This window comes from Enhydra lutris, unplaced genomic scaffold (assembly GCF_002288905.1).
Source record: "Enhydra lutris kenyoni isolate GAN:26980312 unplaced genomic scaffold, ASM228890v2 scaffoldscaffold13, whole genome shotgun sequence".
NCBI lineage: Eukaryota > Metazoa > Chordata > Mammalia > Carnivora > Mustelidae > Enhydra > Enhydra lutris.
In genome coordinates, this window is record NW_019154097.1 from 26,137,800 (window position 1) to 26,151,486 (window position 13,687).

The window sequence follows — 13,687 nt, forward strand, 5'->3', positions numbered from 1 at the left end:
TTTGTAGACCTTCCCATCAGAGTGAATTACTCTCCAGAGCAACAGTGCCAGCTCCATGGTAGCTGGTGGCCATTCGAGCCCCCAAATAATTCTATAATTGGATTTGCCAGGAAAAATGTAAAACAGAATGAATCTAATTCAAGCATTACCACGAGTGAATGTGAAGGGCCCAGGCACGTATTTCTTCCCTGCGTTTGATATGACTAATGACTCGGTTAATCAATTTCCCTGGGGGTGAGAAAGAGGGTGGAAGCAGGATGGGGGAGGGAGGTAGAGAGAGTGGCACGGATCCACTCTTGACCTCGCAGACCACAGCACATCAGCACGTACATGGCTCTGGAAAGACCTTCTAGGCAGAGGGCTGTGATGGGCCAAGGAGGAATGAGAACTGGACCAGGGGTCGCAGGACTCAAGTGCCACCGCCACTGAGTACATCTTGCTAGAACTCAGTTATTTCGTCTCTAAAAACATACGCGTCACCACGTGTTGCAGGGCTCTGCGACGTGCAGCTAAAAATGTTATACAACATAAAAGGATAAAATAACATGGTAAAGACAAAGAAAACCACCACTTACTGAGTGAGGCACGGAGCAAGGCCCTGTTGAGAGCACTGCTTCACTGAATCTCAGGGTGGCTCTGTTTTATAAAATAATTAAGTCTGGAAGAGGCGGGGTGACTTGCCCAAGTCCCAAAGCTAATAACCAGAAGACCTGGGGTCCACACCCAGCTCAGTGCAACTCCCTAACAAACTCGGGCTTTTCCTGGGGCACAAAGCTGCTCTCAAGACACAGTCTTCGTGGAATGAAAACAATCTCTTTGGAGCAATAAGGAAAGATGTCCAAAATACACTGCTCAATGAAAAAAGGGACAGAATGACAGATACGAAGTATTCTAGGTGAAGGAGAAAATAAACATATGTATTTGTATTTGCACTGAGAAAGCACTGTTAAGGTGTGGAAGACAACTAACAGAGGTGGGAAGAGAGAAGGGAGAGCAGGACGAACGGGTATAGAATGGAGACAATGAGCTTTGCACTGGGTGAATGTCCTCCTTATGGGAAAAATAAATATTTTTAAGTCCTTCATGGAAGAACACCATTCAGACCTAACCGAGTTTCTATGCAGGCATACTGGCAACCTCATGGCCGGCCTGTGAGACTCACCAAACTGCTAACAAGCTCATACTTTTAAGGTCCATTACTGACAAAAAGACGAAATACCGCCCTGTTTTATTTTAAAATACCTCTACTTCTTTCCAGCGACCAAAGTCAGAAGAGGAGTCGGCCCCGCTCCAGGCCGCAGAGGCCAGCAGACTCCTTCAGGGCCAGGGACTGTGGGGGTCGCTCTGCCCAGTCACTCACCTGACTCATCGCCACGGGATAAAACGGGGATGATTCTCCCCACTTTATAAATAAGTTATGTCAAGTCTGCAGTGTTTAGCGAGGTCACTGTGGAGGCAAGCAGCGAGGTCAGGATCCGGGCTGAAACCTCTCTGGCCACCAGTACTGTGAAGCTCACCAACACACACAGCAGGCGATCCAGGTAAGTGCGCCCCAGACGAAGCCCTCGCAGGCGCGGCACAGCCCTCTGGGGCGGCTCTCCCTTACCTGGATCGAGTTCAGACCCTTGCCGTTCCAGCTGTCCCCGAAGCTTCTCGTTTGTCTTAATAGATTCTTCTAAACGTTTCCTCAGACTTCGAATTTCTTGAATATGTTCCATTACTAAGTCTACAGGAGGGAGAGTTATTTTTAATTTAAAGTCTGAAGGCCCCAACAAATTGAATAATTTACAAATTATGCAAGGATCTTAAAATTCCAAGTCGTGCTGGATGTATTCAGATCGTCGGTAACTGGCCACACTTTCCCGGGCTTGGTGAGGCTGAGCGACTGCCCACAGCCCACGGACACAGTTCTGTAATGGTTCTCTGCAGCCCTCCACAAGCAGGGAGTTCTATATCACATGGAAAAATTATATTCCATACAATTTTAATGCCAACTCTAATGTGGCCCTTTATTCTTCTAAACATCAAATATTAATTTAAAACTTTCCTTATGGTGAAACTAACAGATCACTTTCAAGTCTGTCTGAATTGCCTGAGCGTGGATTAAACCACTTTCATAATGAATCCAGATATTTCTTTGAAAGGACTATGTTTATCCATTTATCATTTACTCAGTTGAGACTCAAAAACAGAGCAAAACAGTAATCCCAGAGCTTGTGAAAATGGTCAGAAGTGTGTACTCTCCAGAGCACATCCTGTTCGCGTGAATGTAAATGTGCGTGACTTCTGGGATCTATTTTTATCATCAGCCTTAGAAAGGTTCTTTTCCAAAGTCTTTCCTCAAATAACTCTACTTCCAGGAATCTACTCAAAGAGATTACCAGAGATACTGACAACCATTTGCCAGAAAGCATGAAAACGTTCATCTGAAGCACTATTATAGAGCAATAAAAACTGAACATGACTCAAATTATTAAACCAACTGTATTACATTACATTACTGTGATGTAGTATTCTACAGCTACTGAAATTGTATTACGAAGACCATATCATCTTACAGAAAAATACAGATACAAAATGGATTATTCGGCATAATTATAACTCCATTTTAAAATTTGCAGACAAAAAAGACACATAAACACAAAATAAGAAAATCTATCCCAAGATATTAACAGCAGTTGCCTTTGGGTGGTAGAGTTCAGGTTTTTCAAAACTTCTGTATTCTATCTTTTTTTAATTTAATTTTATTTTTTTCAGTATTCCAAGATTCATTGTTTATGCACCACACCCAGTGCTCCATGCAATACGCGCCCTACTTTAATACCCACCGCCAGGCCTTCCCAACTCCCCCACCCCCTCCCCTCCAAATCCCTCAGTTTGTATTCTATCTCAGTGTAACATTTATTAATACGTAAAAATTTAAGTTTCCCAAATTTTCTACAATGAGCATGTCCTATTTTTTCAGCCACTGCCATATCTCATTTTAGCAAAGAACGAAGGATGCGCAGTTGCAATCTGGAGGTAGGTTTCTAGATTCCGTGTTTAAAGCATAGCCACATCAAGTATCCAAAGCCAAAATTAATGTCTTTAATTCATCAATTACGGTACACTCAGTATGTCTTCGTAATGTTTGTTTTAAAACATTATACTAATGTTATGACCCAGTTTTAATTCCTCCAAAATGACTTTCATTTAAAAGTAGTACAATGTTACAGATCTTTTCCTAATTAAATAGTAATTCTGCCATGAATCTGAATGTTTATGAGACGACTTAATTCCCAGACCTTCAGCTATCTCCTATTAATGCCAGAAGTGTGGCAAGTCATTTGGTGGGATGCGTGAGGCCCTCCTGGCCAGCCCAGCGCTGGAAGACCCTGTGCAGCAAACTCCTGCCACACCTCCCGCCCCTGCCCTGCTGCCCTGAGAATCGTCCAGCCACTAGTCAGGTCCGAGTGAGGCAGGAACTTATCTATTCTGATCGCAGTCCTCCTCGATGGTTTATATCCACATCCCACGCTGCCGGCTTCTTGGGTAAATCGGTTCACACCACCTGCCACTGAGTCTGTCCAGGAGCTGGACGCATCATTGGGGCTTAAGGAATCATTCCCAGTCGAACTGGACACCACTTATTAATTATGCAGCCCCAACCAAGGAGAAGGAAACACTAGACTCGTCTTTACAAAATGGGAGGAAAATATCTGTCCCTCCTCTATAAACATCCTTCTGACAAATGCTAACTCTTTAATACCATAAATCCTGCAAGCAGCAACCAGCAAAAACCGTGTGTGTATCTTTGGTCTAGTAGTTCCACCTTACGGAATCTAGGTTAAGATAATGCACTGAAATAAGGGGAAAGCTTCATGTTCAAAGACATTCCGTGCGGCAGTGTTCACAATGGTGAGATTTTAGAAATGACTTAAATGTTCAGCAAAAGGGGAACATAAGGAAAACTGCAGTTCAGCCATTCAACGGACTATTCTAAAGCCACTAAAAATGATGGTATGTAAAAACATGTCAGAAAGCTTATGATAGAATGTCAAGTGCAAAAAGGAAAAATACTAAATTATCTCTCTACTTAGAATATAAACATGACAAAAGGAAAAAACAGATGCAGAGACCAAAAGTCTGAAGAGAAGCAAACCAAAAAAGCTAAGAGTGGGCTTACTAGGATGGCTCCAGAGCACTGCCCGCCCCCCCCCCCCAGGGAAAGTGCCTGCTAATGCACGAGGAGGGCGTGACAAGCCCAAGGTCACGAGTCCCCTGAATCATAAGACATAAGGAGACACCTAACAGGTTCTGTATTAGAACTGGCGTGGCAGACATGTGGGAGGGTAGAAAAAAGATGGGCTGACAAAAGAAACCTAGAGTGAGGTGCCCATACTGTAGCTGAAGGGTTTGACAGAACAGGGGTCTCACGTATTCCCATTAAGTGATCTGGCTTGCTGCACCATTAACCCCCACGCCCTTGTAATTCCTCCAGCCCTCAATCAAGGGTGTTCCTCCCACAAAAACAGTCTCAGGGGTTCTTGGAAATGGACTGAATTCCTTGCCGGGCTGATACAGTGCAGAAGGAAGTGCAGCTAAGGACAGGAAAACAACTCATGGGTCTGACCCACACGAGGAGAAGGCAGATCACAGAGCCAGAAATAACGGAGAGAAACCTAGTACGTAGAAACTCACAGAAATCACACAGGGATACAGCCAGAAACCCAAAGAAAGCAAATCTAGGTGAGGAGCCCGGCTGACACCGCACTTCTATCAAACACGGGTACTCATTGCTCTGGGTGTTTTCAAACTGTGCTCCTCCGGGCCCAGGGTGTCCCAGAGGAGCCTCAGGAGCCGCTGTAGAGGACAAAGTCTCACCCGCATCTTAATTACATCTTAGGCCTCCATATAAAGTTCATCTGAAACAAAGTGGGGGGTTGTTGCTAAAACAGACTTTGAATTTTTGAAAACCAGTTCTATGTGATCAGGTGTCAACAAAAAGCGTTTAGAGGGGCGCCTGGGTGGCTCAGTGGGCTAAAGCCTCTGCCTTCGGCTCGGGTCATGATCCCAGGGTCCTGGGATCGAGCCCCACATTGGGCTCTCTGCTCAGCAGGGAGCCTGCTTCCTCCTCTCTCTCTCTGCCTGCCTCTCTGCCTACTTGTGATCTCTATCTGTCAAATAAATAAATAAAATCTTTAAAAAAAAAAAAAAAAAGCATTTAGAAAGGAGGTGCCAGCGCCTGACTTGTGCTCTGGATCCACCCTGGCTGCCTTGCAAATAACCACTGGAAGAAAGGAGAGACCAGACGATGCCAGCTAAGGACCAGAATCTATACCAGGGGTCAGAAAACCACAGCTCCTGGGTCAAACCCACCCACCACCTATTTTGGTAAATAACGGTTTATTGGAACAGAGCCACACTCATTCACTTACATTTTGTCTACGGCTGTCTTCTGCTACAACAGGATTGAGTAATTACAAAAAAGACCATATGTTCCACAAAGCCCAAAATATTTACTATCTGTCCTTTCCTAGGAAAAATTTGCCAATCCAATACCTCATACCTAATACCCCAACAGGAGGTAATCAAGACTACAAATACAGAGGAGGTAAAGGAGAGCTCAGGGACAGGGGGAGGTTCGGGAGGCTGATTCTGCCAACTGAGCCCATGGCCCATGGTCAGTGGCAGGACGAGGGGCTGACCCAGTGGACAAAAGGTCACACACTGAAGGGAAACACTGCAGATCACTAGAATTACAAAATACCCTAACAGGGGTTCAGGTGGAGGGTGGGTGGTTAGGTACTCTGGAGCATCTGTACAATTCCAAGCATGGGTCTTCAAAGTGACAGGGTCTCAGAAGAGTCTGAAGGGAAAAACAGGAAATTAACCAGACTTGGAATGGACACAGAATCTCAGGGCCTGCCAGTCTGGTTTCTGCCACTGTTAGAAAAGCAAGGAAATGGCGAGTCACATAATAAGTCATCATTAAGAAATAAAAATGACTCTTCCCCAATCACCAACACTTTCAACAACCGCAGCTTTCCCCAGTGATAAATGATAGTCTGAATGACCAGCTCTGGCCCTGCCAGGATCTCCCTCCATCAGACGAATATTCAAATGTCACTACACTCTGCTTACTCAGGCAAGATGGCAAATTACTGTTTAGACCAGGAAGCCTTGGCCGCCTCTAAAATGCTTAGCAAAGCTTAGCTTACCTTGAGAGAAATGGTTCGTCAAGATCGAGGTCTTCCCAGTCTCGCTGTCTTGCTTCTGGTCTTGTGAGAGGACGGACGACTTCTCCGACATTTCACAGTCAGATAACGCGTGAGAGGCAGATGGCTCAGGAGACTCAGGGAGGATGTGCTGGTAGGTGATACCGTCTTCTTCCATCCTTCACCATCGGGATTGAGAGAGAAATTGTTCCCCACACTAAGATCCCAAGCCAGGACCAGCATTTTGTAATCTCCCGTATTTGCAACTTTGTTTTGGAGCCCTTTTGTTTACCCAGAGCATTTTATTGGGGAGGACACTCTAAAACCAAAAAGCACTCAGTGGGCTTGAGTCTGGAGCCAGTGAAGAAGGGGGAGCCACTGTCTGACTCACGGGGAGGGGCCCTCTGCGAGAGCACGAGTCAGTGCCCACTCTGTACCAGGCGTGTTAGACATACCGTCTTACTCAGTCCCCAGAGAGACCCTTTGAGCTAGAGAGGACTATCCTGCGGACTCGGGGAGCCTGAGGCACAAGCTTGCCCACAGTCTCACCACTTGAGCCCAGGTTTGTCTGTCTCTGCAGCCCCAGGAGAATGCGGGAGGCCAACCCAAACCCACGAAGTGGCCTTATGGGTTTAAAAATCTTAAAACCCTCAGGGCCCCCATGCAGGTCCCAACGCCACCACTCTGGCAATCATCTGATTAACCTGTATTTCGCAAGAGCCACCTGAACCATGAGGAAAAACACCCTGAACTGGGTGAAAAGCCCACATGAGTCTCCATTATAGATAAGCTCCTTAATTTAAGCTCTTTTTTTCTTCCACTTTTTCCTATTACTTCTTGTCTCATTATTCATGAGCTCAGACAAGAGCAAAGGACTCCAAAGCTGCAACGCATTCATTAACAGGTAAACACCAGATGCAACTTCACTCAGACAGCGTGATGGATGCACGGGCTTGCTGCTGCCTTGCAAAGTGCCGAATGGGCCAAGGGCACCCATTTAATTAGCTTAGGAGTGACCGTGTGAGCGCTAAGCCTACAGCGGAAAAAGGCAGAACAGAAGGAAAAGAAACCAACCTGTCAGGAATGGGAAGGGTGACACATGGCTGAGGAGGGCTGAAGCAGACTCCCTGCCTCCTTCCAGCCCCCTCTCCAAGCAACCACGGTCGTCTTTCACGACAGCAAATCTGATTTTGTCTGGCCCCAGCTTATTCTCCTTCAAAGACTCCCCTCTTCCCATAGTACAGAATTTGGACTCCTAATACAGAATCTGAGGACCAGCCCAGAACAGCCCCGCCTGCCTCTCCAGCCTTGACCCTCAAGTTCCCTGCACCAGCTCGCAGGGGCCACATCGCTCTTGCCTCGTACACACTCTCCGACAATCCCTCCCCGGGCCTCTCATCCTTTAGATCTCAGTTAAGACTGTCTCCACTCTGGGAGGCCTTGCTTGCCCTCTCCATAGCCCGCCACTGAGATGCGATCCATTATTAGGAGGATGGAAGTAGAGGGCTGAACTGGGAGGGATCTGTGAAAACACTGTGGAGGGAAAGGAGTGTTCCTTCTGAACGTACAGATGCTCTGATTGAAATGTCCTCTGGTAAGCCTGGATGTGTCCCCACCTGCTTACTCTAATGATGCTGTGGCCTTTGTGATGCCAAGAAAGTCCAAAATTCTGGTCTCTGTCTCTTTACCTCCAGAAGCCCAAAGGTCTGCTGCTCCAAAGAGGAGGGAAATACCCGTAGCACTCCCAATGGTCAAAACCTTTAAACAAGGAACCAGAGGGGGCAAGACCTTGACACTTCCTATAGGCCATCAAGGCAAACTAAGAAAGTACCAAACACATTTATTCCATCAACAGTTTTTAAATTCTAACTATGAGCCAAATAACTAAGGCGGAAGCAGGTATAGAGATATTCAAGACACAGTCTTTGTCCTCAAAAGGCAATATACAACAATAATAAGAGACCAGAGTCCGACAGATTCAAGTTCAAACCCCAGCTCTGCTTCTTAATGGCAAGCATGCAATTCCAACCCTTGGGTTCCTTGTCCTAAAATGGGAACAGTGCTTGCATGGTAGTGTCAGAAAGGATGAATGTGAATGCCTAGGGTAGCAGCTGACACACACCAACACCCCCCGTTCACGCTAGCTCCTTTCCTCTGTCGAGGAAGTCTGGGAGTGGAAAGACAAATGCAGGGCATACTACAACGCCATGTGCTAAGTGCTGTAATGTGACAACATGCCAAGTACTACAGGAAAAATAACTGATCCTGGGATGCAGAAGAGAGACGGGAATGTTGGGGAGAGCCAGGTTCACTGTTATATCAACAGACTCTGAAGAAGGATTTTCAAACTACAACAGGAAGAAGTCAGGCACGGGCTGCAGAACAGTAAAAAGTGAGGTAAGACTGAAGCCTGAGGAACACGAGAGAAAGAAAGATGGGTCAGACTGAGCAGGGCCTCAAAGGTCAGGCTAAGGCATCTGAAATCGATCCTGCGGGGACCTGGAGCCAACAGAAGGAACGTGTCATCCTCGTCAAAGCACCCGGCAGACAGACGTCAGGAATGGCCCAAAACAACTGAATGAAGGCTGCAGGGTACACGGAGTAAATGCCTGCTTGTGTGCGGCCACTGTCAGTTTCATAAGTGTGTGTGCCTTACCCACGAGCAGCGGGAAACTAGCCGAACAGGAGGGAGCCGGCACACCCAGCGGACAAACCCACCACACATGCTTCTTCCCCCATGCCACACGCTCACCTCTCCATCGGTTCGTTCTGGGGGCTCTCGTCCACTTCAGCTGATTTCCCTGAGAGCAGAAAGAACATCAAGAAGAAGGAAGACATTAAAAATAAACAAATACCGTACCCCTGGGACAAATAATACATTATATGTTAATTTAAAAATTTTGAAAAAAGAAAGAAAGAGAGAAAGAAAGAAAGGATAAAACCCAGTATTCCCTAATAATTTCTTGCGGATACACTTGCAGAGGCCCCATTCCATTTGCTTAAATACTCTTCATAACAATCCTGGAAATTTAAAGGAGGATCACCAAGAACACACTCAGACCAGCGGCTCCTCCTTCATCCCTGCTCTGGCACCAGTTCTAGGAGGGAGGGGACAGACCTGCATCTAAGAACCCTTCCCCAAGGTGCTGCTAGATGCAGGTTCTTTTCCCATCTCTAAAAACTCAGATACTAACAGAATACACACTTGTTATAGGAAATGGGTAACGAACAAGAAAAAGAACGTAACATAACATGTCCTCACTACGGACATGTTATGGATTTCCTTCCGTTCTTTCTTCCGTGCATTTTGGCATGGGTGACACTGTATGTGACTTCATCTTTTCTCTTCGTATTTCATTACAAGGACGCTTCTTACTGAGTTTTGCCTTGGAAACCTAATTTGGAAGGACTGCATTACTATTCCACTGCAGGTAGGCATGTACCGTAGTTTCTGCCAGTCCCCTATTTGACATGTAGGTCATCTCTAATTTTTCACTTTTATAAGTCAATGAAATAAACATCTTTGTACATACAGCGTTATCTGCATTTAAATGATTTCCTTAGGAGAGACTCTCAGAAGTGGGATTAGCAGGAAGAGGAGTATATGAGTGCAGATGAATAAGCCAGGGCCTGCGGCAGGGGAGGGACGATGAGAAATGGCGAAAGAAAACAAAATAAAGCTGAGAACGTAAGTGGGCAAAAGATGCACTGCTCTCTCCTACACAGCAGCCTTTGCTGTTTGAAAGGAAACACAGGAGCCCAGGTTTCAAAGAGACTAACAACTTCATGTTAAAAATACTTCAGAACTCTGGAAATTGCAGACTGGGATGAGCTCTTTGAAGAAGCTAACGTGTGGCTAAAGAAAAAAACAAACCCTTCTCGAGCTGCACTTGAAAAATGAGACTATAATTAAACGGCACCCACACATTCCATTTTCAAAACTACTCCGAAAAGGGAAAGTTCTTGAACACCACAGCACGGAGGAAAAGAGCACCAGAGACTCACGCATTTGCCTTGTGCCTCGTGGTCCCCACATGTGTGCTCCCCGGGGCTAGGGGGTGTTGCTATTGGGGCTCCCTCAACACCCCAGCAGGACAACAGAGGGCAGAGAGAGCCAGTGTGACATCCCGAGGGCTTGAACATCACCTGCCACTGCAGGGCACTGGTGGGCACCAGGAAGGAGTCACACGGGCCCCCCCGAGATCAGGTGCCAGGCCCCAAGGACAACAACGACGTCCCCTGGCCTCACATCGATCCCACTGGCACAGCATCAGGATCTCCATTTAACAGTGAAGCTGAAATCCAAGAGGTCTGATGTGTCCCCTCCCTTCCTCCGACATCCCATCACCTACTTCACTAGAAGCTCCAGCTAAGCAAGGGAGCTGGACACTCCAGAGCTGGACACTCCAGAGCTAGACCTAGACCACCTAGACCTAGACCACAAATCTAGGTCTTGATCCTCTTGGTTACATCCTGACCAAAAACGCAATGACATTTTGACACCCCAGAAGGTAGGGGGAGGGTGATAGGCCCTCTACCACGTAGAGGGGGCTCCACGCCTGTGTCCTCTACACTCCTCAAGAGGGGAAATCGCCATCTGCCTGGGGCAATTTCCCAGACACTGACTGGAAGTCCCAGGCCCCAAGACCACCGTGAACAGGCAGAGACAACTGTTGTTAGAACAGCTCAGCACTTTCCATCTCGCACCTGCACGGGGCTGCTCCCCAACATTCAGCTGACACCCTGATGATGGGCCATCTGCCCAGCCCGGCCCTCCAAAGGGCTCAGGAGTCTACATGCACCAGCCACGCACATGACAGCATCGTCTCCCGCTTCAGCGGACCAGCGCGCTTTCGGAGGACGGACACACACCTCAGCAACCTCACCGGCTAGGGGATCACTGCTCTGGGGCACGCTCTAAGCACTCTGGGACTCCCGGCCATAAATTCATCGTGTACCTATCACAAAAACCTCTCTTCGATTCCCAACAAAATCCACGACCAGAGAAGGAAATGCCCTGAGGCCATCCAAAGCCCGGGCTTCTCTGTCTTCGAATAGGACATCCTGTGCGGAGCTGCTAATGACTCCACAATTATATTCTGCCCATTCCCCTGCCATGACAGAATGCTTTAAAGCCAAATGACAAATTGTTAGTGTGGGACTCACAGGGCCATCATGACAAGTGATGCACTGAATTTCATGGTGGAAACTGCCTTCACACAGGTGACAGGGTACCATCTGTCAGCCTATTCAGGAAGCTTAGGAAGCATGTCATGAAGGCGCTGCTCCCATCTTTCAGGCAAATCTTACCACTACATTGAAAAGCTATAGAGTAGGTGGCAGTGACAGGGGGAGGGGAGACTTCATCCTTTCAAACAAAAAGACTGCTAGTTATCCGATCCATACCGGAACCAGCAAGAGAACTACCATGCAGGACAGTCTTGTAACCAGTCGGCCCGCCCTCCTCCCTGCACTGATCCATCCCGAACGCTGCCTCTGTTTGAAAAGCCTCTTTTGAAACAGTCCCCTTCATTCCAAATCCACCAAGCGTACAGAACCCAGTTCTAATATCTAGCCTGGCATCTCCTACGTGACCCAAAGGCTCCTTCCTTTGCATCCACTAGTCATTTGTAGAACGTATTTGCAGTTCCTCCCAGATGCCTGTGCCTGTGCCTGATGCTGAGGGTAAGGGACAAACGAGGCTCCATCGTAACCTCAGTGAGTTCACAGCTGCGGGGGGACGAGGGACCCAAAAGACAAATTACACTACAAGGCTGTGACAAGGGGCGGCACGAGATACCATGGGAAGGCCTGTGGAGGAAAGGAACATGAGCCAGCCTGGACCACCCAGGACAATTTAGAGGAGGTGACCAGGGACACACGTCTGAGGCAGGAAAGAACTGCTGCATAAAAATACGAAGTTGCTAAGGGGCCACATGGAGGGCTGATTCTATGGATACTTAGGAAAGACCTTCCGTTTTCTCTGATTGCCTGCCTACCATGCTAATTATACCTCACACATCCCCTTTACCACTCCTAAAATACCCTTCCCCGGTGATTTGCAATATGGAAGGTTGAGCTCTAATACCCTTTCCTCCCGGAAGCCTTCCCTTCAGAGCTCGGGGCGCCTCATTCCGAGCCCCCACTACGCAGGTCAGATAGAGTCAGAGGACACTGAATCAAAGGGCGCCCGAGAGTAAGATCCAAACCACATAAAACTATCAATACTGTCACCAAATCCTGACTGAACACTACAAGTATGGCCCCAGCTTAGTTTGGGAGCCAGGACAAAACAAGGCCCCCATCTTCCAGGAGTCTATGCCCTGAAGAAATACAATGTGCCCACAAGGCTTCATTGCTGTCACCCCCTGTGCTCCCAAGAATGGTTAGACGGGATACCACACTTCAAATAATCTCATTTAATCCTCACAAATAACTGGGCAAGATAGGTACTATTCCCTCCCAGAGGAAATGTGACCATTAAGAGGGTACAAGAAGCATAAAGCTGGGATTTGAACTCAAGTCTGTCTGGCTCCAAAGATTCTGTGCTTTCTGCCCGGCAGAGTGTCCACACGAGGCCAGACGCGACTGTCATAGGCAAGCTACAACCAACCCAGAATAAAAAACAAAACAAAGAGTTTTGCATCCACTTGAGGTGAACAAAAAAAGCTTCCTAGAGGATCAACAGAAGAGAAGAGAAGAGAAGAGAAAGTACAACCTTCTAGAAAAGGGACTGGTTTGAGCAAAATCCCGGAAGTGGGGAAATGCAAGCAAGGCCTGCAACACAGAGGTACCAGCTGGGACGCCCAACTGGGCAAGAGTGTGAGAGGCACCACATCATGGCAGTCAGGAGGCTAGGCTGTGGAAGCAAACTGCCTGGGCTCAAACCCAGACTCCGCCACTCCTTGGGTGACCTCGAGCAAGTAACTTCCCTTCTCGGTTCCTCATTCATTCAATGAAGGTGATAAGTAGTAGCTACTCATAGGCTGAGAACATACCCAACACAGAACGCACAGCCTATAAAGCCCAGCCTTCCTCACTGCTTTTCCATCATCACCACCGTCATTCTGGCTGAGCGGGGAGTGAGCTGGACAAGGCAGACTGTAGAAGGCCTTGGAAAAAATGCATGGTTTAGGTTCATCCCCGCAGGCACAGGAGAGTCAAGAGAAAGGACACCCACAGCTGTCCTCTACCCGTGTGGCTACACCCTGACACATGTGGTGAGCTCATGGGGGAAAGAGACCACCTCACAACCTTCTCGGTACCCTCCCCAGTGCCGACTCAGAAATACCCGAGGAGCACACTGTATTCCTGACTTATGCTACTGGCCTCGGGAGGCACCAGGAACAACGACACCGTGGGACTGTACACCAGCTCTCGATCTGCTTTGGGTCCCAGCGCGCTTTAGGAATCTGAGTTATAGATCCCCTCCCTGAAAAAAGGCACTCACAAAATCTTGCAGGATTCTGGACCCTAGTGAAATCCCTAGC

General features: G+C 47.6%; 1 protein-coding gene across 1 annotated transcript in view; it reads right to left on the reverse strand.

Moving 5' to 3' along the window:
- The window catches only part of LOC111145669 (CDK5 regulatory subunit associated protein 2), a 168,643-nt gene that overhangs the window by 24,898 nt on the left and 130,058 nt on the right, over positions 1-13,687 (reverse strand). Inside the window, exons 26-28 of the mRNA XM_022500755.1 lie at positions 8,950-8,998; positions 6,201-6,376; positions 1,607-1,726 (exon numbers count right to left, since the gene is read on the reverse strand). Coding sequence (XP_022356463.1) covers positions 1,607-1,726; positions 6,201-6,376; positions 8,950-8,998 — 345 coding nt within the window. The remainder of the gene's footprint in view (positions 1-1,606; positions 1,727-6,200; positions 6,377-8,949; positions 8,999-13,687) is intronic.